The 27,024-nt window shown below is 45.1% G+C and overlaps 1 protein-coding gene across 1 annotated transcript in view; it reads right to left on the bottom strand.

The window, feature by feature from the left end:
- Window positions 1-20,137: 20,137 nt before the first annotated feature.
- Window positions 20,138-27,024, bottom strand: part of OVOL2 (ovo like zinc finger 2) — a gene marked incomplete at both ends in the record, with an annotated part of 40,919 nt that continues 34,032 nt past the window's right edge. Inside the window, one exon of the mRNA XM_080716567.1 lies at window positions 20,138-20,454. Coding sequence (XP_080572693.1) covers window positions 20,138-20,454 — 317 coding nt within the window. The remainder of the gene's footprint in view (window positions 20,455-27,024) is intronic.

Genomic DNA, 27,024 nt, shown 5'->3' with positions numbered 1-27,024 from the left:
TTGTAGACATACATGCACACTTTTCCCAGTCAGCCCCCACCCAATCCCCACCCCATTCTCTCCCTATCCCTCCCTCCCATGCTTGGCTTAGTAGTTGACATCTAGTATTATGGCAATTTATCTAAAATTAAAAATGATAATCTCACATAACAGTTTCATTTGTCTGATACCAAGCTTTTGATGACTTAAAGATAACATTTCAATATTTCTTTTTGCTTTATTTCTTACCAGAGAATATTTTTTTCTATTTTTTTAGGTGAAACTATCATATATTTATATATTTATTTTTCAGAAAAAAATCTATCCTAATATGGGATATGGACTCTAGGTACCCACAACGATCTTGAAAAAGAACAAAGCTATAAGATATATATTTTCTGATTTCAAACCATATAAAGCTACAATAATTGAAACAGTGTAGTACTGTTCTAAAGGCAGATATATAAACCATTGGAGTTAAATAAAAGCCTAGAGATACATTCTTCCATATATTGTCAAGTTATTTTTGACAAGGTTTCCACGAACATTTGGTGGTGGAAATATTAATCTTTTAACTAAATATTGTTAAAAAATAATAATTACATGGAAAAGAATAAAATTGGACCCTTACCTAATCCCATATACAAATATTAACTCAAAATAGATAAAACACCTAAATATAAATCTTAAGACTATAAACTTTTAGGAGAAAATCTAGGTCATAAAACCTCACAACATTGAAATTGGCAGTGATTTCTTGGATATGATTTCAATGGCACAGAAAACAGAAGGGTATACAAACTCCCTAAAAAATAAAAAAAATATATTGTATATCCAAAGACAATGTAAACAGAGTTAAAAGTTACTAATAGAACGGGATAAAATATTTCCAAATGCTATATCTAAAGGTATATTAATATTTCCAACTAGAAATCCTAAAAATTAACAATAAAGGCAAACAATACAATTTAGAGATAGGTAAAAGACTAACATAAATAATGAATATCCACAGATAAGCAATCTTAGTTGTCTGTTGGATGGAAAATCTTGTTTCTCTGGTTCTGGTGTGTGTTACCTATTTCTTCTTTGTAGTTAATCTCTTTGAGTATTTTCTCTAGTGCTGGTTTTGAAGACATAAATTCCTTCAGTTTCTGTTTGTCGTGGAAGCTTCTTCTTTCCCCATCTAATTTGATAGAAAGTTTTGCTGCATAGGAAATTTTTGGCTGGAAGTTGTTTTCTTTCAGAGTTTGGAATATGTTACTCCAAGCCCTTCTGGCTCTCATGACTTGGTTTGGGAAGTCTGGAGTGATTCTGATTGGTTTGCCTCTGAATGTCACTTGGCTCTTTGTTTTTGTTGCCTTTAAGATTCTCTGCTTGGCTTCCACATTGGTCATTTTGACAATTATGTGGCATGGGGATCCTCTTCTCCGATCCTGTCTAAAGGGAGTTCTATAAGTTTCCTGGACCTGTGTATTGGCCTCTTGCTCTATTTTTGGAAAATTTTCTGCTATTACTTCCTTGAAGAGATTGTTGATCCCTTTGGTTTCACTTTCTTTTCCCTCCTCTATTCCAATTATTCTTAGGTTAGCTCTCTTAAAATGGGCCCATATTTCTTCAATATCAGATTCCTGCTGTCGGATAATTTTTTCTAGATTAGAAACTATGCGTTCATTTTGGATTGCTCATCTTCTAAGAGTGAGATTCTGTTCTCCATGTGGTCTAATCGGTTGTTTGTTCTTTGAATTGAGGACTTTACTTCATTAATTGCATCCTTTATCTCTTTTTGGCTCTCTCTGAGTTCTTTTCGAAGCACCTCTATTATTTCTATAGTTATTTTCCTGTTTTGATCTTCTAGAAATCTCTGATTTTCTGTTTTATCGGGTTCTGATGTTGTGGGTTTGTGGGCATTCATTGCTCTAGTATTATTCCTCTTTCCCATGATTTCGGGAGTTTGTGCCTTCTCTGGGTTCTTCCCTTGGGTCACTATGACTTCACCTAAGGTATTCTGGATCTCGAGTTAGTAGTATCTCAGACCCCACTACTCCTTTACTGGGTTGTATCACAGAGTCTCCGACCCAGAGAGTCGATAGAGGCTGCTTTAGACTGTGGGGGGTGCCAGGTTGCACGTTCTCCTATGGTGTGATATCTCTGCCACCGCCACTCCCCCACTGGGTCAAGTCCCAGGGAGTACAGTACTGGGATTTCTCCTCTGTGGCCCGCAATTTGACTCACTGTTCTTGAGTACGCAGATGTAGCCGTACTGAACTCGGTGAATTCACTGCTGCTGCCGCCGGTGGCAATATGGCGCTGCTGCCACGCCCTCGGCCGTGAGGCTGGCATATTTCCTCTTGGTTTTGATTTCGACTCTGAATCCCTGCAGCGTGTGCTGAGCTCAGCCACTGGGAGCTTTAGATGTTCCTTCGCCGAGAAATCCCGCCTGGCTGTTCTGCAGCGGCTCACCTTGGCTTGCTGGAGCCGTCCGGTGAAATCGCCGCTGCTGCCAGCAGTATGGCACTGCTGCTGCGTCCTCGGGCGTGAGGCCGGTGTATCTCCTCTGTGGCTCTGAGCTCTGTTCTCAGTCCACTTTCTCTCTGGAGCCTGGTGATTTTTTTGTTTCTCTGGTGATGGTGTTTTTTGGCTATAAATGGTGCTGATTTTGTGGTAATGGAGATTAGTTGTTAGCGGGGCTCTTAAGCCCTGCTTTTCTCAGTCGCCATCTTCCCGGAAGTCTCTTATTCTTTGTTTTTAAACCACATCTCACAAGCATGCGCCACCACGCCCGGCTAAAGTTGCTATTTAAAGCTGGGCATGGTGGCGCACACTTGTAATCCCAGTCCTTGGGAGGCTGAGACAGGAGGATCACAGGTTCGCAGCTAGCCTCAGCTACCTAGTGAGGCCCTCCACAACTTGGTGACACCTGTTTCAAAATAAATACTAAAAAATAGGGCTAGGGGTGTAGCTCAAAGGTAGAATGCCCCTGGGTTCAATACCCAGTACCAAAAATAAAATAAGCCGGGCGTGGTGGTGCATGCTTGTAATCCCTGCACTTGGTTCATGGCCAGCCTCAGCTACTACTTAGTGAGGCCCTTTGCAATTCAGTAAGACCCTGTTTCAAAATAAATAATAAAAAAATGGGGCAGGGGTGTAGCTCAGAGGGAGAGCGCCCCTGGGTTCCATCCCCAGTACCACAATAAATAAATAAATAAATAAATAAATAAATAAATCCCCAGTACTGCAATAAATAAATAAATAATGTTTAAACATTTATCTGTTGATCTTCAAATTAGTCTTCTATGGAGCAGTTAGATAAAAATGTGTGGATTTTCCTACCTGGGTCAGTTGCAGGATGCACCTCACAGAACACAGTGTGCCCCGATGACCTGGGGATGGGTGTTTCTTCCTCCAGGGGAAAGGGCCATTCTCAAAGCAAAGCTCTTTGGCTCTTATATTATTTACTCAACAAACATTTATTGGGTGCCTATATAGGACGAGGCTCTGTCCCCAAGCTCCAGTGAGCAAGACTGTCCTCACGGAGACCAAATCTGAGCATCAGTGCCAGGACATCGTAAGTCCTGGGAAGCAAAGCAGGTCAGCGGAAGGAGATGGAGAGGCACAGGGCTGCAGCCGGAGCTGGGAGGTTACCTGTGGTCCTGTCATAAACTGCCTCAGAACTAATGGATATAAAACAGCCATCATAGTATCTGTCGAGATTCCTGCACTAGCCAGGCTGCACTGCGTGGTTCTCCTGCTCCAGATGTTCACAGGTGTCGCCATCAGCTGGGGCTAGACGGATGGAGCCTCCAGCCTGACCCCTCATGTGTCTGCTGTCGTGGCAGGGGTGGCTGGGTGCCAGGATGACTGGGCCCCTTCTCCATGTAGTCTCTGGGCTTTCCCTGTCCACTAGGCTGGCCCAGCTGGCCTTCCCATCGGGCAGCCAGCTGCTTACATACCAGCCCAGGGCTCCACAAAACCAAAAGCCAAAGCTGCTAGGCCATCTTAAGGCTCAGGCCTGCAATCAGCGCAGCACCACCATTGGCATGGCACTGCTTCTGCCATGTTCTGCTGGTGACTCAATCATAGGGCTTAGATCTCACGTGGGGAAGACCACAGAAGGGAGGGAGCTTGGGGAGCATGGCTTACGGGCTCCGGCCACCGAGAAGGGCTCCCAGACCACAACAAAAAGCAGGCCAGGTGCGCTGGCACGCACCTGTAACCCCAGGACTTGGGAGGCTGAGACAGGAGGATCACAGGTTCTAGGACAGCGTCAGCAAGTACTGAAACTCTCATTTTTTTTTAATAAAAATAAAATAGGGCTAAGGGTAAAGTCCAGAGGTGGAAACTACCTGGGTTCAATCCCTAGTAGCACATACATACCAAAATTAATTAATTAATTAATTAATTAAATGGAGTTGGGGATATCACTCAGTTTCCGAATACCCTGTGCCCAGTCTTGTACCCCTACACATACACACACATAAAAGGCAGTGAGTGCAGGCAAAGGCCTTGATACAGGGATGTGCTCCAGGGGTGTGTGGACAGGAAAGAGGCCGCTGTGGTGGGAGCTAAGTGTTCAGAGGGCAGAGCGGCTGGAGACAAGGGCAAGGAGCAGCTGGAGGCAGAGCACTCTGGCCCTGCAGGCCAGGGAAAGGGCTGTGGCAGGTGTTCTTAGTATGGCAGGGAGCACTGGATGTACCTTGACCGCAATTGCCCCATTTTTTTTTTTTTTTTTTTTTTGGTACTGAGGATTAAACCCAGAGGCATTCCACCTATGAGGTACACCCCAGATATTCTTATTTTGAAACAGGTTCCAGGTCCTCACTAAGTTGATGAGGGTCTCACTCTGTTGCTGAAGCTGTCCTTGAACCTGTGATCAGCCACACAAGTACTGGAATTATAGGCATGTACTACCACTCCTGACTAGTTCCCAGATTTTTTTTTTTTTTTTTTTTGCGGTGCTGAGGATAGAACCCAGGGGCCTTCTATACTCCCAGACCTATTTTGTATTTTATTTGGAAATAGGGTCTCATAAGTTGCTGAGAGCCTCACTAAGTAGCTGAGGCTGGCTTCAAACCCGTGCGATCCTCCTGTCTCAGCCTCCCAAACGCGGGGATTACAAGCGTGCGCCACCATGCCCGGCATGTCCCCAGATCTTGATGCTGCTGGATTCTGAACTTGGGGTGGAGCCTCAGCTCTCGGCCTCCCAGGGTCACCCTGTAGCCCCTTTCCTGGCTTCCCTGCGCCCCTTCTCTGTGAAGAGTTCTCTGTAGCACTTGGCAACACCTGCACACTTGGTACGAGACTCCTAGCAAATACTGCATGACTGGATTGACTTAGCAACAAGATGGCGTAGAGTTCCACTGGCTTACTCAGAAGTCACCCTCCTGTAAGCAGTTTCCCCGGGGAAGATGAAGAAGAAAGAAAAGGCCTGGAAGCAGTTCAGATAGTGAACAGTCACACGACAGACCTCCTTCACCTGTCATCCTGGCACACCTCGTGAGCTGGGGGCCAGGCAACTGCACCCTGGAAAGCCCTGGACTGAAGGACCAGGAGACCAGGATAAGGGGGTCGGCTGCCAGCGGGGAGCAGAAGACTCAGCACAGTGCGGGTGGGGCAGAGCGATCGGGTCACACAGCACCGCCTGCAGGTCTCAGAGACTAGAGGTTGCGCCTGCAAGTTGTACATCAGGCCACAGCTGTAAGGGCCATTATGCCACCCTTTGGTAACATTTTTTGGTACTGAGGATTGAACCCAGAAGCATTCCACCCCCAAGTTATACATGCAACCCAGTTTTTTATTTTTATTTATTTTTATTTATTTATTTATTTATTTATTTATTTATTTATTTATTGGTGGTACTGGGATTCCTAGAAGCCCTTCTACCTCCAGGCTACACTCCCAGACCTATTTTATACTTTTTTTTATTTTTGGAAACAGGGCCTTTTAAACCAGAGCAGCTGGCTTCAAACCTGCGCGATCCTCCTGTCTCTGCCTCCCAAGCCTGGGGATTACAAGCATGTGCTCCACCATGCCAGGCCAGCCCAGTTTTTTAAATTTCTTCTTTGGAAACAGGATCTCACTAAGTTTCAGAGGGCCTAAATTGCTGAGGCTGGCTTTAAACCTGCAATCTTCCTTCCCAAGTATTGGGATTACAAATTTGCACCACACCCAGCATTACATCACTTTAAAAAAAAAAACAAATGAAGCAGGGCGTGGTGGTGCATGTTTGTAATCCTAGCATTTGGGAAGCTGAGACAGGAGGATCTGGGTTCGCGGACAGCCTCAGCTACTTGGCAATGCCCTTTGCAACTCAGTGAGACCCCATTTCAAAATAAAGAATAAAAAGTAGTGCTGGAGGTGCAGCTTGGAGGTAGGATGTTTTTGGGTTTCATCCCCAGTGCCACAATAAAAGAAAAGAAAAAAAAAGAACAAATGATGTCTGCTATCTTTTTTGTTTTGTTTTGGTATTGGGGATTGAACCCAGGGACATTCTACCTCCAAACTATACCCCCAGCCTTTTGTTGTTATTGTTGAAACAAAGTCTCACTAAATTGCTGAGTGAGCCTGGTCTCGAACCTGCAATCTTCCTGTCTCTGCCTGACAAATACTGGCATTACAGGCATGTGCCATCCTGCCCAGCTCACTGTCCTGTTTAATATGAGGAAGTAAAACACCAGGCACATTGGTATACACCTATAATTTCAGTACATGGGAGGATGAGTAAGGAGAATCATAGGTTCAAGACCAGCCTCAGCAACTTAGTAAGACTCTTTCAAAATTAAAAATTTAGATGAGTGAAGTGGTAAATGCTTATAATCCCAGTACTTGGGAGGCTGAGACAGGAGGATCGCAGATTTGAGGATAGCCTCAACAAGTAGTAAGACTTTCATCAAACTAGTGAGACCTTGTTTCAAAATGTGCAGGTTCGCTGCAAACCTGTGCGATCCTCCTTTCTCAGCCTCCCAAATGCTGGGATTACAAGCCTGGGCCTCCAGGCCTGGCTCCTCATTAACAACTTAAAAGATTCAAACCCAAGCCAGGTGTGGTGGTGCACACCAATGATTCCAGGACTTGGCAGGCTGAGATAGGATGCAAGTTTGAGGTCAGCCTCAGCAACCTAGCAAAACCCTGTTCTTAGCAACTTAGCAAAACCCTGTTTCAAAATTAGAGTGTGTGTGTGTGTGTGTGTGTGTGTGTGTGTGTGTGTGTGTGTGTGTTGGGGTGGGGGTGGCTGGGGGTATAGCCCAAAGGTTGAATGCCCTGATTAAGAAAGAAAGAAAGAAAGAAGAAAGAGAGAAAGAAAGAAAGAAAGAAAGAAAGAAAGAAAGAAAGAAAGAAAGAAAGAAAGAAAGAGAAAATCCAAACCTAGACTCCTGGCTGACACCTTCCCTGACCCGAATCCCCTCATGGCTGTTTCCAGCCCAGCAGCTGTTGCTTCAATTCTTCCACCTGCCCAAGGCAAAGCCTTTTGGAGTCATTCTGGACTCCTCTCTTTCTTTTTCTTTCTTTTTTTTTGGGGGGTGGGGGGGATTGAACCCAGGGATATTCTACCTCTGAGCTACATCCCAGACCGATTTTATTTTTTTAATTTGAAATAGGGTCTCACAGGTTGGTGAGTTTCACTACTTACTGAGGCTGTCCTCAAACCTGCAATCCTCTTGTTTTATCCTCCAAATACTAGGGTTACAGGCCTGAGCCACCACGCCCAGCTCTCTTTTCTTATAACCGGATGACCATATAATACATTACATAAACCAGAACTGCCCCAGACAGATAGCGATGTATGGTCTAGCCATTAACCCACATCAAATCCATCAGCAAACCCAGTTAGTTCTATTTTAAAGAGCGTATCCTGCATCCGGCCATTTCTCACCAACTCCTCCACTGCCATCCTGGTCCAAGCATTCATAGTGTCCTGCTTTATTTTTGCAACAGCTTCTTAATTGGTCTCTTTACTTCCACCCTTGCCTCCCACCCCCAAATCTGTTCTTGCAGCAGCCAGAGCAAGCCATAACACAAACGAGAGCACGTTATTCCTCAGCTCGGATGAGTAGCCCCCACAGGCCCGTGTGTCAGATGCTTGGCCTCAGGCTGGTGCTGCTGGGAGATGCTGTGTCCTGTAAGAGGCAGAGCTTTATGGGAGACCTGAGGTCCTTGGGGCATCCCCTGAGGAAGATAGAGGCCCCTGCCAGTCTTCCCTTCTCCCTTCCCACCCATGAGGTAAGCAGCTGACTTTGCCATGTGCCCTGTGCCACTGCCTTCTGGTACCTTCCTTCTCCTCCTGAGTACTGGGATTAAAAGCATGTGTCACCACTATACCTGGAAACCTTTTTTTTTTTTCTCTCCTTCTTTGTAGTACTACTGATGGAATCCATGTTCCTGGAGGTAGATGGAATCCATCTACCTCCAGGCTATACTCTCAGATCTATTTTATTTTTCATTTGGAAACAGGGTCTTGCTAAGTTGCTAAGAGCTTTACTAAGTTGTGGAGACTGGCTTTGAACCTGCAATTCTCCTGTCTCAGCCTCTTAAGTACCGGGATTACAAAGGTTATCACACCTAGCTAGCAACCTTTTTCTATATCAGTTAATTATGTCAGATATTTTGTTATAGTAACATAAAGCTGAATAATAGTTTTCTAGTACATTTAGAATGAAAGCTAACACTTGCAGTAGCAATCTACTCTCAACCTCTCTGACCCCATCTGTATACATGCTTCTGATCCCATCTCTTCTTGCACCACACAAGCTACACTTGTGTATACACAAGCCCTTCAAAGGAGTCAAGCACACACTCACTGCCTCTTGGACTTAGCCTTTGCTATTCCCTCTGCCTAGAACCCTTTCCCAGATAGCCACAGGCTTTGTGTGTGTCAGGTCACACGGTCCTGCCCCCCACATATGCCCCCAATTACTAACATCACCTCCACCTCATTCCAGCCTTCTCATATTTAAAAAATGGCCTATCAAGCCAGGTGTGGTGGCACAGGCTTGTAATCCCAGGATTTGGGAGGCTGAGACTGGAGGACCGCAGTTCACAGACAGCCTCAGCGACTTAGTGAGGCCCTTTGCAACTCAGTGAGACCCTATTTCAAAATAAAGAATAAAAAATAGAGCTGGGGGTATAGCTCAGAGATAGAATGCCCCTGGGTTCCACCCTCAGTACCACAAAAACAAAACAAAACAAAAAAATGGCCTAACGCGGGTTCGAGGACAGCCTCAGCAAGTAGTGAGACTCTTACAAACTAGCAAGACTCTGTTTCAAAATAAAAATAAAGCTGGATGTGGTGGCGCATGCTTGTAATCCCAGCATTTGGGAGGCTGAAACCGGAGGATTGTGGTTCTTGGACAGCCTCAGCTACTTAGTGAGGCCCTCTGCAACTCAGTGAGACCCGGTTTCAAAATAAAGAATAAAAAATAGGGCAGGGGATGTAGCTCAGAGGTCATATGCCCCTGGGTTCCATCCCCAGAACCGCAAAAATAAAAATAAAAATAAAAATAAAAATAAAAATAAAAACAAAATAGAGCTGTGGGTGTAGTTGGAGGTAAAATGCCCCTGGGTTCAATCCCCAGTACTACCAAAAAAAAAAAAAAAAAAGTAAAATAAAATAAGGAAAGAAGAGAGTCACGTGAAAAGGGATCAAGGCCCCCAACCAACGAGCAAGCGTGAACCACCAGGTGTATGACCTCAGCTGATTCTAGGCCCTAGCCTTCATGTCTTCCAGCTAAGCCCCAGACATCATAGGGCCGAGTAAATCTCCCCCCCTCTGCCCTGTACTATGCCTGGGCCAAATCCCTGACCCATTGAATCCATAAATTTGGTCCTTGTTATTTACACAGCCATAGTAACTGGGATACCTCATTTTTCTACAGAATCCAGCCTGGTATATATTTATTTGTTTGTTTATTTACTGTGTCTCTTACCAAGAGAATGTGAGCTTCTTAAGGACAGGGGCTAGGGTCTATTTTTTTCTAGCCTCAGTATCAAGAAAAGTACCTGGCACACAATGGGAACTTGAGAGATATTTGTTGAGCAAATGAATCTTTGCTAATTAAAGAAAACTGCTCCTTACTATAATTCGCAACACCTCCTGCTGAGGCATGTGACCTTTCCCTGAAGAAAGTGTTCTCTGGTTTTGGACCAGCTCCCTGTTAAAAAATATCTCTTGTCAGCCATCTGGAAAACGATAAAGTTGGATCCATACCTCCCACTATACACCAGGAAATAGTCCAAACGGATCAAAGATTTATACATGGTAAAATGAAACCATTAAAGTCCTAGAAAAAAGTGTGGCAGAATTCCTATAAAACCTCATAGTGGGCAAACCTTTCTAACTACAGGTCAGTCTCCAGCAGCCATAAAAGAAAAAGACAGGTCAATCCAAACTTTATAAAAATCAAGAACTTCTGTTTGGCCAAAAATAACTCAGGGAAAGCAAAACTGAATGCTACGTGGCAATCTCAGAGGGAAACTGGCAATTTAAGCCACAAAGGGTTAAGCTTCATGACCTATTAAACAAATAAGCAAAAAACACAACGCCAAGAAATCAGACAGAAAATTTTTAAAAAAGAAGTAAGGCAGAAGTTTGGTGGGAAAATGGACATTTAGGCAGTTCACAGCAATAAAACCTACAAATATCCCTTAATCATGTGAAAAGACATTCAATCTCTTTCTCTCGCACATAATAAGACAAATGTAAAATAAAATGGCACTGAAGAACTATTACTCCTCAACCAGATTGGCAGAAATCCAAAACCATAGCAACACCATGTTGGCACTTGGAGAGGACTTAGGCGCTCACACACTTGGCAAATTGGCGCCATTTCCTTGCAAGCGAATTGAACCATATCTACCAAGGGATGACATGAAAGCCTGCAACTATGTCATATACATAGGCCCAAACTTCCTGACAGACTTAAAAAATCACACAGACGACTCCTAGAAGCTAGGCTGGGAGTTAGGGATGTAGCTCTGTGGTAGGACCTTACTTCCCCAGGATGTGCGAGGCTGTAGGTTCAAAGCCCAGCACTGGAGCTGGGTGTGGTGGTGCACACTTGTAATCTCAGTACTTATGTGGTTTAGAGCTAGCCTCAGCAACTTGGTGAGGCCCTCTGCAACTTAGTGAGACCCTGTTTCAAAACTAAAAAATAAAATAGTTCTGGGTGCCAGGTATGGTGGCAAACGCTTGTAATACCAGTATAAAGGAGACTGAGACAGGAGGATCACAATTTTTTTTTCTTTCTTTTTTTGGTGGTACTGGGGTTCCTGGAAACCCGTCTACCTCTGGGCTTCACTCTAAGACCTATTTTAAAATTTTTTAAATTTGGAAACAGGATCTTTTAAGCCAGCGCGGCTGGCTTCGAACCTGCGCGATCCAAGCGCGGGGATTACATGCATGCTCCACCATGCCCGGCGGGGATCACAAATTTGAAGCCAGCCTCAGAAGGTTAATGAGGCTTTTAGCAATTTAGTGAGACCTTGTTTTCAAATAAAATATAAAAAATAGGTCTGGAAATATAGCTTGGAGGTAGAAGGCCCCTGGATTCCATCCTCAGTACCATAAATAAATAAATAAATAAATAAATAAATAAATAAATAGCCAGACATGCTGGCACACGCTTGTAATCCCAGCATTTAGGAGGCTGAGACTGAAGGATCACAGTTCTCAGACAGCTTCAGCTATTTAGTGAGGCCCTTTGCAAATCAGTGAGACCCTGTTTCAAAATGAAGAACAAAAAATCGAGCTGGGGGTGTATCTCAGAGGTAGAATGCCCCTGGGTTACATCCCCAGTACCACAAAATAATAATAATAGTAAATAGTGCTGGGGATATAGCTCAGAGACAGAATGCCGCTGGGTTCAATCCCCAGTAACACCCGTGTGCATACACACACACACACACACACACACACACACACACACAACAAAAACAAAAAAACAACTCAACTAAAAAACAAAAAACTTGGCACTGTGGGAGGTAGGGAAAAGGTTATACAGACAAAAAGACTAACAACCCAGTGAATAAATAGGCATTTAGTCAGGTCACAGAAAAAGGAAATACAAACAGCCCTTAATCATATAAAATTGTGAACACCAACAATTGCATTTCTGGGAATTTATCCTGCAAATAGGACTGCACATATGTGCAGTGATACTCACTGTGGCATTCTCTATAGCAGCGAAACACGGAAAGCATTAAACATCCATCAGTAAAAGACCATAACCTAAGTTATGGTGCACCCATGCACCATAGGACACAATACAAGATAGCTGTAAAGAATTAGAACACTTTTTTGAACTATTCTGGAAAGAACTACTGGATGTCTTGTGTGTGTGCGTGCGTGCGTGTGTTTGTGTGCACATAGTAGTAGTAGTATTTAATACTACTAGAGTATTTAGTACTGGAGACTGAATCCAGAGAACTCTGAGGTACATGCCCAAGTCCTCTTTATTTCTTATTTTGAAACAATAAAAGTTGATGAGATTCTTGCTAAATTGATGAGGCTGGCCTCACACCTGAGATCCAGTCTCAGCCTCCCAAGTACTGAGATTATAGGAACGTGCCACCATACCCAGTTTAGATATATACCCAATATATATATATATATATATATATATATATATATATATTGGGTAAAACTATACACACACACACACACACACACACACACACACACACACACACACATAGTTTTGTTTTGTTTTGCGGTACTGGGGATGAAACCCACAGGCATTCTACCTCTGAGCTACACCCCCAGCCCTATTTTTTAATTTATTATTTTGTTTTTGTTTTGCGGTATGGGGATGAAACCCAGGGGCATTCTACCTCCAAGCAACACCCCCAGACTTATTTTTTATTCTTTATTTTGAAACGGGGTCTCACTGAGTTGCAAAGGGCCTCACTAAGTAGCTGAGGCTGTCCTCGAACTGCGAGCCTCCTGTCTCAGCCTCCCAAAGGCTGGGATTAAATCGTGCACCACCACGCCCAGCTCTTTATTTTGAAACAGGGTCTCACTGAATTGCAAAGGGCCTCACTAAGTAGCTGAGGCTAGTCATACACTGAGATCCTCTGTCTCAGCCTCCCAAATACTAGGATTAAAAGCGTGTGCCACCACACCCGGTGAGGGACCAGTTTAGAGAACTTCTCTTCATATAAATATTTCATTTTAGCCGGGCGTGGTGGCACATGTTTGTAATCTCAGCATCTGGGAGGGTGAGACCAGAGGATCGCAGTTCACGGACAGCATCAGCTACTTAGTGAGGCCCTCTGCAACTCGGTGAGACCCTGTTTCAAAATAAAGAATAAAAAATTGGGCAGGGGGTATAGCTTGGAGGTCAAATGCCTCTGGGTTCAATCCCCAAACCCGCCAAAAAAAAAATTAAATATTTTTTTTTTGTGTGTGTGTGTGTGTGTGGTGCTGGGGATTGAACCCAGGGGCATTCTACCTTCGAGCTACACCCCCAGAGCAATTTTTTTTTTATTCTTTATTTTGAAACCAGGTCTCACTGAGTTGCAAAGGGCCTCACTAGGTAGCTAAGGCTGTCTGTGAACCTGCGATCTTCCTGTCTCAGCCTCCCAAATGCTGGGATTACAAGTGTGCACCACCACGTCCGGCTTCATATAAATATTTAAAAAATTTCTTCCAAGCTGGGCGTGGTGGTGCACCACGTGGTTCATGGACAGCCTCAGCTATTTAGTGAGCCCCTCCACAACTCAGTGAGACCCTGTTTCAAAATAAAGAATAATAATAAAAAAAAAAAAAGCCGGGCGTGGTGGCTCACGCTTGTAATCCCAGCATTCAGGAGGCTGAGACCAGAGGATCATGGTTCGCGGACAGCCTCAGCTACTTAGTGAGGCCCTCTGCAACTCAGTGAGACCCAGTTTCAAAATAAAGAATAAAAAATAGGGCAGGGGGTGTAGCTCAGAGGTCGAATGGCCCTGGGTTCCATCCCCAGACCCGCAAAAAAAAAAAAAAGAATTAAAAAAAAATGGGCTTGGGGTATAACTTGGAGGTAGAATACCACTGAGTTCAATCCCCAGAACCACACACACACACAAACACACACACACACACACACACACACACACACACACACACAAATTCTTCCAAAAACATTATCTACTTTCTTTGCAATTCACTCCTTTAGCTCCAAAAGCAGATCCTTTATCAAAATACCAACATTGCAGGGACAAGTAGCCAGCCAGAGTCTGTGTTCACTGTAAGAATCCATCCCTGTGACTTCTCACTCTGACCCTGAAGCTCTCCCAGTGAGCCAGTCCTCTCGAACGCTGGCCTCTAAAGAGTTTAGTTGCTGCTACTGAGAATGCCCAGTGCTTCTGCCCCACCCCACCCACTAGGGTCTAAGGGACATGTGATGACTGGCCCCTTGCTCAAGGTTCAACGTCTATGGTGCCATTCTCATTCCTCTGCACCCCAATTCTAGGCTGCAGCTAGATTCCAGTGGACCCCAGTCTTCACCTTGTTTCTTTCTCTGTTAGATCTTGTTTCCTTCACCTCCTTGTTTGTTTCTCCTAAGAGTCTTCCTCAATAAATTACTTATCCCAGAACCGCTATTCCCAGGCTGCGTTTCTAGGGCCTAGCTAAGACCTCTACAAAATAAACCACATGATGCCGGGCGTGGTGGCGCACTCTTGTAATCCCTGCGCTTGGGAGGCTGAGACAGGAGGATCGCACGGGTTCGAAGCCAGCCTCAGCTACTTAGTGAGGTTCTCAGGAACTTAGTGAGACCCTGTTTCCAAATAAAGTATAAAATAGGTTTGGGAGTATAGCCTGGAGGTAGAAAGCCTCTGGGTTCCACCCCCAGTACCACCAAATAAATAAATAAATAAATAAATAAATAATAAATTAAATAAACCACATGAATAGATAGTGGATCCCTTTCTCCAAAATGTATGTCCGTTATGCACTTCTGCCTAGTGTTTTTCAGTGTTTTTGCACTGGACTGGTCTAACACAAACCAAGACAGGTAATTGTAGGTGGGCTTAATACAGGTTAGTAATTCACGAGTCGCCAACCCTCTACTCCAGACTCAAGGTTCCAGGACCACCAGCCTGAGAATCAGTGCCCCAAATCACCAGCCTGGACACGTTCCCTGGATTTCCTGGCAACTGACTGAGTAGGACGGGGCAGCACGGTTGGAATGAGGAGAGAGAACAAAAAGTGAGAATTACAGGCTAGACTCAGCAACTCAGCGAGACCGTTTCAAAATTAAAATTAAAATAGGGTTGGGGATGTAGCTCAGAAGTAGAATGCCCTTGGGTTCAATTCCCAGCAACACACACACACACACACACACGCACACGCACGCACACACACACACACGCACGCACACACGCGCGCGTGCGCACACACACACACACACACACACACACACACACACACACACTTGAGACTGAAGCTGGGTGTGGTAGCATACACCTATAATTTATAATTCCAGTAACTGGGAAGAAGAAAAAAGATTACAGGTTCAAGGTTAGCATCAGCAATTTAGAACCTGTTTCAAATATATATACATATTGGTTTGTGTGTGTGATGTTCTCACTAAGTTGCTGAGGGCCTCACTAAATTGCTGGGTCTGGCAGGCCTACAACCTGCCATCCTCTTGTCTCAGTCTCCCAAGTACTGGGATCAAAGGCCGTGTTACCACAGCCAACTCATTCTTCCCATTTTATCACACAAAACTGTTGCTACATGGTCTGCATTTTCCTGCCCAGCTAGTTAATTTAGTGGCTAAATTCTCCCCATGGATCCTTCTCATGTGAGTGGTGTGGACATGGGCCTCATCCAGGCTGTCTTCCTGCCCCGGTCCCAGTTCCACAGCATCTGAGTCTATGTGCTTTGGCTAACTCTGCCTGGGAGATTTTCCTGGCACAGAAAACAAGTGTGGCCAATGCATGGGGCAGATGTGATGGCCTAGACACAAATGTTCCTGTGGCAGCCAGTGATGGATGGTGAGTTAGATGTTTCTCTGCTCTTCGTGGGAAACTCACACTGCCTCCCAAGGGGTCCAGGGATTAAGCTCCCATTGCTCACAGCAACTCCTTTGATTCTGTTTGACCTTCTTTCCTTCCTGTTACTTTTGCTCTGGCCCCTATACATGCTTTCTGGGGTCAACCTACTACTACTAGCAATCTACTGGAACTATGATCCTTGGCTCAGAATGACTTTTTTATTTTTCATTGTTTTATTTTTATTTTTGGTATTGGAGATTGAACCCAAGGGAGTTCTACCTCCGAACTATATCATTTATTTTGTTTTTCAAAACAGCCTCCTACTGGGATTTTAGGCATATGCCACTGCCCCAGGCTTGTACCTTATTTTACGTAGGCCACATGCCCAACATCCATTTCCTCTTCTCCCTGATTTCCTTTTGGGAAACCTCTTCCCCATCACTCCCAGGTCAGGAGATGGCTCATCTGCTTGCTGTACCTGATCCAGAGGAGGCAGGAGTGTACAGCTCAGGCCTGCTCAGGCTGGGGTTCTAGCTCAAAGGCAAACTGCCCCCATAGGTCCAATCCCCAGCAGGAAAAAAAAAAAAAAAAAAAGTGACACTGCCCAACCACTGTGATGGTTCCAGGCAGACCCAGAGCCAACTGTCCAAGACCTTAGGCTCAGCCAGGTGTGGTGGCACAAGGCTATAATTCCAGTACTTGGAAGGCTGAGATAGGAAAACTATAGATTCAAGGCCAGCTTTAGCAATTTACCATGACACTGTTTCAAAATAAAAGCAAAATAGAGCTAGAGGTATAGCTCAGAGGTAGAATGCCCCTGGGCTTAATCCCCAGTACAAAAAAATAATAATAAATAAAGAAAAGAAAAGAAGGAAACAAGGAAAAGAGAAGCTCTATTTCAGGTTATTGCTCTGAGGGACAGAAGTCCAGAGCTATGGACAGCCATTGGGATCCACTTGAGCTTGCCTGGGAGAGAAGACACCATGGAGAAAATAGCACTGAAAAATGGAGACAAAGGCAGGGCGTGGTGGCCCACACTTGTAATCCCCGCGCTCGGGAGGCTGAGACAGGAGGATCGCACAGGTTCGAAGCCAGCCGCGCTGGCTTAAGAGACCCTGTTTCCAAATAAAATATAAAATAGGTCTGAGAATGTACCCCAGAGGTAGAAGTTTCCTGGGTTCCATCCCCAGTACCACCAAAAATAAATAAATAAATAAATAAATAAATAAATAAATAAATAAAATGGAGAAACAAACAGAAATAATGTCATTATTGCCGGGCATGGAGGCGTACACTTGTAATCCCCGTGCTTGGGAGGCGGAGACAGGAGGATTGCGCAGGTTCTAAGTCAGCCTCGCTGGCTAGCCTCTCCATGGCTAGAGCTAGGAGACAGCTCGGGGTCAGCACTTTGTCCTTTGGGGTCCAGGGTGAATGCTCTTCTTCACTCAGTGCTGACTGAGCTCTGGGAGGCTGCACCTTGTGCCTCCTGAAACCTCAAGACCAACACCTGTAACTGCTGATGCCCAAACCCAGCCGTCGAGGCTGTGCAGCGTCAGCCTCCGCCCATGCACCTGGAGCCTGGTGAAGCAGCACCGAGCCACCAAGACCTTGCAGGCTGGCTGTGCCTTGGGCCCTAGGCCTGAGGGGCTGGGAGAGCAAGCATCCCCAAGTCAGGGCCTGCTTCTCCACGGTCCCAGTCCAGGTTGAACCTGAAGCCATTTCCCTTCTTGAAGGCAGGGTGGAGAGGGAAGTAGAGGGGCTTTGCGTGGCTTCAGAGGCCCGCTGGGGAGGCTCTGCAGATGTTTCAGAGGACAGCTGTGCAGTGAGGGATGCCCAGCTCAACTGCGGACACCTCATACGTGTCCCACAGAAGGGTTTGCTTCCTTCCTTCTGAAGGAAATTCAGCGATTAGGAAGAGAAACGGTACCATACGCTTAAAGTGCCCAATCTTGGCATAATGCCGAGCTGAGAGTAAGAGAGAGAAGGTGGAAGAAAAGGAGAGAAGCAAAGGGGAGGGTGGAGATGGACAGAAAAGAAATGGCCTCATTATTCCAGCATTTCACCAGACCACAGAGTGGCCTGGCAGTGGCCAGGGGATGGGGACTGGAGTGTGAGGACCACCCTACCGGCATGTCCTAGATTCAGGCCTCAGCTTAGAGGTCTGAGCTAAGGAAGGCCTCATGCAACTACAGGGCCCCAGGAGAGGGCTCTGGGCCCTTCAAGTCGTGGAGGGACCAGCGACACCGCCTGGCCACCCCCTTGGCCAGCTGCCCTCTTACCCTGTTCTGTCTCAAGGCGAGCTTGACTGCTGGCCTCCCTGCCTCTGGGAACTCGCCTGCAAAGAGGAGAGGGAGGCAGCCAAAGGCGCTGCGCCGCAGGCCATTCGGTGATGCACAAGGTGCATTTGAGCCAGGTTGATGCTCCAGGGTTTGCTGCATGCTTCCCCCAGGGCTGAACTCTCGCCCCAGAAAGCAAAGACCTCTGCACGTGCCCGGGGCCATCAAGACAGACCAAAGAGGCAGTGTGGTCACCTGTAATCCCAGCAACTCAGAAAGCTGAGGAGGAAGCCGGGCGTGGTGGCGCACGCTTGTAATCCCAGCATTCGGGAGGCTGAGGCCGGAGGATCATGGTTAGCGGACAGCTTCAGCTATTTAGTGAGGTCCTCTGAAACTCTGAGACCCGGTTTCAAAATGAAGAATGAAAAAATAAGGCAGGGGGTGTAGCTCGGAGGTCGAATGCCCCTGGGTTCCATCCTCAGACCCGCAAGAAAAAAAAAAAAGAAAGCTGAGGAGGAGGATTGCAAGTTCGAGGCCAGTCTGGGCAATATAGTGAGACTTGGTCTCATAATAAAACATACATGGGGCAGGGGATGTAGCTTAGAGGTAGAGTGTCCTGGGTTCAATCCCAAGTATAACAAAATGAATTAATAAATGAGAGCCCAGACTTGGTGAGCACCCTGGTGCTCGGACTCCAAGTGTCTGCCTACCACCTACTACTCAGCGCTGTTTCTACCAACTACTCATTTTACCCAACCATCAAGACTTGCTTCCTCAGCTGGGCGTGGGTGGTGGTGCTTGGGAAATTGAGATAGGAGGATTACAAATTAAAGGCCACCTGGGCAATTTATAGAAATTCTCTCTCTCTCTGGTACTGGAGGCTGCCCTTGGGCCATTCTACCTCTGAGCTATACCCTAAGCCCTATTTCATCCTGAGACAGGGTCTCAGTTGCTGAGGGTCTTGCTACATGGCTGAGGCTCTGCAGGGCATGGTGGCACACTTGTAATCTCAGTACTTGGGAGGCTAAGACAGGAGGATCACAGGTTCACAGCCAGATTCAGCAAATTAGGAAGGCCCTCCACAATTTAGGGAGATCCTGTTTCAAAATAAAATAAAATAGAGCTGAGGGTTTAGCTCAGAGGTAGAATGCCCCTGGGGTTCCATCCCCAGTACCATACCAAACCTGCAATCCTCCTGTCTCAGCCTCCCTAGTACTGGGAAGATAGGCATGCACCATCAAATCTGGCTACAAGATCCTATCTCAAAAGGCAGGGGGAAATGATGTAGCTCAGTGGTAGAACCCATGGATTTAATTTCCAGTACTATTAAATTAAAAAAAAAGATTTGTTTCCTTACACCCACTCCACATGGCAAAACCACTGACCTCCCTTCCCCCCAAACACCTGGAGCCCAAGGTCACATAGTAAGCCCTAAACAAAGAGCTGCAGCTCAACACTATTTTGCTTGTTTAAATATTCATGTCATTTCACATGAATATTTCATTTATTAAAATAATTTTCTGTAAACTCTTTCAAAATAAGATTCTTTTTCCTTGCTGGAATAGCATCTCAAGACACCACAAAATGATGGTCACTCTAAGAACACCCTCTCGCCGTGTGTAGAAATCTTATTACAAAACAAACCAATCCCTGCATGGTGCTCTCAGCCATTAGGGTGGTGGAAAACAGACTGGCGAATGCCACTGTTCAGCAGGTCACGTGGCACGGGGCTCAGCGTCTCTACTTCACACCGTCATGGACAACCTTGGAATGGACCCTGCGGCTCTGCCTCCAAAGCCCCGAGAGTTGGCTGAATGCTTGTCATTAAAGAACAAGTGAGACAGTGAGCCGAGACACCCGCAAAACCCCAAATCCATGTAAACGTGGCCGAGTTCCTCTCCTCTTCCTCCTCCTCACTTTTTCTCCTCTTCCTCAGTAAGGATAGTATTTTCCCGGTGTGTGGACATTAGCTTGCCCTGCAAAAGGGCCTCCAGCTTTTTGGATGTCTTTTTCAGAAACGTGCTGCCTGGGTGGGCATGGCTGACGTGGAGGTACAGGTCCTCCTGGGTGGGGCCCGTGTAGCCACACTCCTCGCACACGTACAGCTTGTCCCGACGCTGTTTGTAGGCATATTGCTGCTGGACCCCGTGGATTTTCTTCAGGTGGGACTCCAAGGAGCAGCGCTGGGTGAAGGCTTTATTGCAGACATCACATTTGTAGGGGCGGATACCTGCCGGGAACAGGGCAGAGGTGTCATTGTGGTCAGAGCCTCCCAAGGATGAAGCCATCAAAGAAGACCATGACCAAGATTCATGGCAATGTAAGGAAATGGTTAATGCACGGTACGAAAGTGTCTACCAAGGTTTGAACAAGCACACAAGAAATCCCAACACGTGTATCAACGGTGTGCATGCGCGCGTGCGCACGCACACACACACACACACGCACGCACACGCCTCTGAGAGGAAGAATTTTATTCTACTTGTATGCCTTAATGTTTTCCTTTTATCCTGGGAAAAGTAATCTTCGGTTTTATGTGGTTTGGGTTTTTCAGAAAATAAGACCCTGAGACAAAGATTCTTGGATAAGCACTTGATTTGAGCGGTCATCTGACCAAGCACTGGTTGGAAAAGGAAGAAGGGAGACTGGGGAGGGCAGGGTGAGTCGCCATGTCTGTCTCTACAGCGGATAAGCAGGGTCCGATTCTGCTGGCGTAGGAGGCAGCACAAAACACACATGTACCAGTTCATGTACAGTTAAGTACCTGTATTGTACTTAACATTTCAGGGAAATAAATGAAATTAAAAATAACCAAACTGGCCCAGGGGTGTGGCTTAGTAGTATAGCACTTGCCTGGCATGCCCAAGGCCCTGGATTTGATCCCCATAACTTCTAAAACAAATAACAAAACCACGATAAGGCCCAATTATGACATAAAGGAGAGGATCGTGGCTTTAAAGGAGAGATGTGAGCCAGGCGTGGTGGCGCATGCTTGTAATCCCTGAGCTTGGGAAGCTGAGACAGGAGGATCACACGGGTTCGAAGCCAGCCTCAGCTACTTAGTGAGGCTCTTAGCAACTTAGTGAGACTCTGTTTCTAAATAAAATATAAAAAAGGTCTGGGAGTATAGCCCAGAGGTAGAAAGCCTCTGGGTTCCACCCCCAGTACCACCCAAAAAAAAAAAAAAAAAAGGAATAAAAAATTGGGCTGGGAGTGTTGATCAGAGGTAGAATACCCCTAGGTTTCATTCCCAGTACCATGGGGGGGGGGGGGGAGAATGAGCCCAGGGGCATTCTTGAGTTCAATTCTCAGAGGTAAGCACCCAAGCTCTTTTTATGTATTTATTTATTTGTTTATTTATTGCAGTACTGGGGATGGAACTCAGGGGCATTCTACCTCCAAATTATATCCCTAACCATATATATATATATATTTTTTTTTTTCCCCCCTGGTTTGGGGATGGAACGCGGGGCATTTGACCTCCGAGCTACACCCCTGCCCTAGTTTTTATTCTTTAATTTGAAACAGGGTCTCACTGAGTTGCAGAGGGCCTCACTAAGTAGCTGAGGCTGGCTTTGAACCTGTGCGATCCTCCTGTCTCAGCCTCCCAAGCACTGGGATTACAAGCGTGCACCACCACACCTGGCTTATTTTTATTTTTTTTATTGTGGTATTAGAAATTGAACTCAGAAGTATTCCATCTCTGAGCTATACCTCCAGCCTTATTTTTGAGATACTGGGGATGGGACCCAGGGGCATTCAACCTCCGAGATATACCCCCTGCCCTATTTTTTTTCTTCTTCTTTTTTTTTTTTTTTTTGCAGTACTGGGAATGGATCCCAGGAGCATTCTACCTCCAAGCTACCCACCCAGTCCTATTTTTTAATCTTTATTTTGAACAGGGTCTCACCGAATTGCAAAGAGCCTCATTAAGTAGTTGAGGCTGTCAGTGAACCTTGATCCTCCGGTCTCAGCCTCCCAAATGTTGGGATTACAAGCATGTGCCACCACGCCCAGCTTTTATTCTTTATTTTGAAACAGGGTCTCACTAAGTTGTGGAGGGTCTCATGAAGTAGTTGAGGCTGTCAGTGAATTGCCATCCTCTGGTCTCAGCCTCCCAAATGTTGGGATTACAAGTGTGTGCCACCACGCCCGGCTCTATTTTTATTTTGAAACAGGGTCTTAATCAGTTGATGAGAGTCTCACTACTTGCTGAGACTGTCCTCAAACCTGAAATCCTCCTGCCTCAGCCTTTCGAGTACTGGATTACAAACATGCACCACCATAGCCGGCTCAGCTTGCTGTTTTAAAACATCCAAACTAGACTTCCGGGAAGATGGCGAACGAGAAAAGCGGGGCTTAAGAGTCCCGCTAACAACCAATCTCCATTACCACAAAAAGAGCGCCTTTCATAGCCAGAAAACACCATCACCAGAAAAACAAAAAAACCCACCAGGCTCCAGAGAGAAAGCGGACTGAGAACAGAGCTCAGGGCCACAGAGGAGACACACGCGCCCGAGGACGCGGCAGCAGCGCCATAATGCCGGCGGCAGCAGCGAACTCAACGGACGGCTACAGCAAGCCAGGTGAGCCGCTGCGGAACAGCCAGGCGGGATCTTTCGGCGCAGACAGCATTTAAAGCTCCCAGTGGCTGAGCTCAGCACACGCTGCAGGGATTCAGAGTGGAAATCAAAACCAGAGAAGAAAAAATACGCCAGCCTCATGGCCGAGGGCATGGCAGAGGTGCCATACTGCCACCGGCGGTGGCAGCAGCAGTGAATTCACCGAGTCCAGTACAGCTACATCTGCGTACTCAAGAACAGTGAGTCAAATTGCGGGCCACAGAGGAGAAATCGCAGTATTGGGCCTCCTGGGACTTGACCCAGTGAGGGAGTGGTGGTGGCAGAGATATCACACCATAGGAGAACGTGCAACCTGGCACCCCCCCATAGTTTAAAGCAGCCTCTATCGACTCCCTGGGTCGGAGACTCTGTGATACAACCCAGTAAAGGAGTAGTGGGGTCTGAGATAATACAGACTCGAGATCCAGAGCACCTTAAGTGAAGCCATAGTGACCCAAGGGAAGAACCCAGAGAAGGCACAAACCTCCGAAATCATGGGAAAGAGGAATAACACTGGAGTAATGAATGTGCACAACCCCACAACATCAGAACCTGATAAAACAGAAAATCAGAGATTTCTAGAAGATCAAATCAGGAAAATAACTGTAGAAATAATAGAGGTGCTTCGAAAAGAACTCAGAGAGAGCCAAAAAGAGATAAAGGATGCAATTAATGAAGTAAAGGCCTCAATTCAAAGCACAAACAACCGATTAGACCACATGGAGAACAGAATCTCGCTCTTAGAAGATGAGCAATCCAAAAATGAATGCATAGTTTCTAATCTAGAAAAAAATATCCAACAGCAGGAATCTGACATTGAAGAAATATGGGCCCATCTTAAGAGAGCTATCCTAAGAATAATTGGAATAGAGGAGGGAAAAGAAAGTGAAACCAAAGGGATCAACAATCTCTTCAAGGAAGTAATAGCAGAAAATTTTCCAAATATAGAGCAAGAGGTTGATACACAGATCCAGGAAACTTATAGAACTCCCTTTAGACAGGATTGGAGAAGAGGATCCCCACGCCATATAACTGTCAAAATGACCAATGTGGAAGCCAAGCAGAGAATCTTAAAGGCAACAAAAACAAAGGGCCAACTGACATTCAGAGGCAAACCAATTAGAATCACTCCAGACTTCCCAAACCAAGTCATGAGAGCCAGAAGGGCTTGGAGTAACATATTCCAAACTCTGAAAGAAAACAACTTCCAGCCAAAAATTTCCTACCCAGCAAAACTTTCTATCAAATTAGATGGAGAAATAAGAAGCTTCCATGACAAACAGAAACTGAAGGAATTTATGTCTTCAAAACCAGCGCTAGAGAAAATACTCAAAGAGATTAACTACAAAGAAGAAATAGGTAACACTCACCAGAGCCAGAGAAACAAGAGTTTCCATCCAACAGACAACTAAGATTGGTTATCTGTGGAGATTCATTATTTATGTTAGTCTTTTACCTATCTCTAAGTTGTATTGTTTGCCTTTATTGTTGTTAATTTTTACGATTTCTAGTTGGAATATTAATATACCTTCAGATATAGCATTTGGAAATATTTTATCCAATTCTATTAGTAACTTTTAACTCTGTTTACATTGTCTTTGGATATACAATATTTTCTTTTATTTTTTAGGGAGTTTGTATATTCTTCTGTTGCCTGTGCCATTGAAATCATATCCAAGAAATCACTGCCAATTTCAATGTTGTGAGGTTTTATGACCCAGATTTTCTCCTAAAAGTTTATAGTCTTAAGATTTATATTTAGGTCTTTTATCTATTTTGAGTTAATACTTGTATATGGGATTAGGTAAAGGTCCAATTTTATTCTTTTCCATGTAATTATTATTTTTCAACAATATTTAGTTAAAAGATTATTATTTCCACCACCAAATGTTCGTGGAAACCTTGTCAAAAATAACTTGACAATATAGGGAAGAATTTAGCTCTAGGCTTGTATTTAACTCCAATGGTCTATATATCTGCCTTTAGAACAGTACTACACTGTTTCAATTATTGTAGCTTTATATGGTTTGAAATCAGAAAATATATATCTGCTAGCTTTGTTCTTTTTCAAGATCGTTTTGGGTATCTAGAATTCATATTCCATATTAGGATAGATTTTTTTCTGAAAAATAAATATATAAATATATGATAGTTTCACCTAAAAAAACAGAAAAAAATATGCTCTAGTAAGAAAGAAAGCAAAAAGAAATATTGAAATGCTATCTTTAAATCATCAAACACTTGGTATCAGACAAATGAAACTGATATGTGAGATTATCATTTTTAATTTTGGATAAATTGCTATAATACTAGATGTCAACCACTAAGCCAAGCATGGGAAGGAGGGATGGGGAGAGAATGGGGTGGGGATCGGGTGGGGGCTGACTGGGCGATGTGTGCATGTATGTCTACAAAAGTTTGTATCCCACTATGATGTATGAATACAGTGCACCAATAAAATAAAATTAAAAAAAAAAGCGTGCACTAAAAAAAAAAAAATAAAAAAAAAATAAAAAAAAAATAAAACATCCAAACTAGGCCAGGTGTAGTGGCACATGCTTGCATTCCCAGTATTGGAGAGGCTGAAACAGGAGGATCGCAGGTTCTCCACCAGCCTCAGCTATTTAGTGAGGCCCTTTGCAACTCAGTTAGATCCTGTTTCAAAATAAAAAATTAAGCTAGATGTGGTGGCACAGGCTTGTAATCCCAGTACTTGGAAGTCTGAGACAGGAAGATCGCAAGTTCTCAGCCAGCCTCAGATACTTAGTGAGGCCTCTGAAACTTAGTGAGACCCTGTTTCAAAATAAAGAGTAAAGCTGGGCATGCTTGTAATCCCAGCATTCAGGAGGCTGAGACAAGAAGAGCACGGTTTGAGGACAGCCTCAACTATTTAGTGAGGCCCTCCACAACTTAGTGAGACTGTTTCCAAATAAAGAATAAAAAATAGGGCAGGGGGTATAGCTCAGAGGTCAAATGCACCTGGGTTTCATCCCCAGTACAATAATAATAATAATAATAATAATAATAATAATAAGAAGAAGAAGAAGAAGAAGAAGAAGAAGAAGAAATTTTTTAAAATCCAGACTAAAAGTCGGACATAATGGTACATACTTGTAATCCCAGTACTTGAGAGGCTGAGACAGAAGGATCACAGGCATGAGGGCAATCTCAGCTAAATTTTTTTTGTGTGTGTGTGGTGGTGGAGATGGAACCCAAAAGCTTTCTACCTCCGGGCTATACTCCCAGACCTATTTTATATTTTATTTGGAAACAGGGTCTCACTAAGTTGCTGAGAGCCTCACTAAGTAGCTGAGGCTGGCTTCGAACCTGTACGAGACTCCAGTCTCAGCCACGCCCGGCTCAGCTAAATTTTTTTAAGTCAATAAATAAATAAAAGCCAGGCGTGGTGGTGTACCTTTGTAATCCCAGTGCTTGGGAGGCTGAGAAGGAGTTTCATCAGGTTTCAACCTGGATCAAGAAAAGTCAAATTCCCAGAAATGGATGTCCTCAACCGACTTATGGCTCCTACCCAAGGGTGCTCTGTCACCTGGGAGAGGCTGCCTGCACCACACTAAGCCCGGGGTGCACAGGACTCTGTCTTCCCTCAGCCCCACCCACCACTCGGCACACCCTCTGAGCACCTTCTGTGGGCAGAGACTGAAGGATTTCAGAGCCCTGAATCCTGTAGACCATGGAGAACTGGGTGATTATTGTGCAGGGTTTTTGTTCGCCCGTCTTCAGGGAGGCGGGTGGGATTGGAGCCTGGTTTTGAGGCTGTGTGGCTCAGACACCAACACGGAAAGCTGTAAGTTCTACTTAGAGTGTTCCGACTTGTAAACCTGCACCCTTCCCACAGAGCACCCCCTCCACAAAGCCATCGCTGCAGACAGACTTGTCACACCAAAGATGAATGAGCCTCTCCACTGGGGCGCCATCACCATCCACCAGAGCTCTGGGCATGGAGCCTGGGGCCAAGGTTCCCAGCACCCATCACCTATCTTAGTGCTCAAGGGCAAAGGGCAATCCTGTCCATACCAGAGGGGATTTGGGACTGAAAAGCACCATATGGATGCCACATTATTAACCCAAGGACACCTACATGTGGACCCAAGTCCAAGGCCAGTGCAAAGCCAGGCATCTGCCACTCATTAACTGGGCTGCGCTTGGGCTGCTTAGCC

The sequence above is a fragment of the Muscardinus avellanarius genome (assembly GCF_963383645.1).
Source record: "Muscardinus avellanarius genome assembly, chromosome: 19".
NCBI classification, from domain to species: domain Eukaryota; kingdom Metazoa; phylum Chordata; class Mammalia; order Rodentia; family Gliridae; genus Muscardinus; species Muscardinus avellanarius.
The sequence above is the reverse complement of the archived record's forward strand: the minus strand, read 5'-3'. Positions and strand labels throughout refer to the sequence as shown.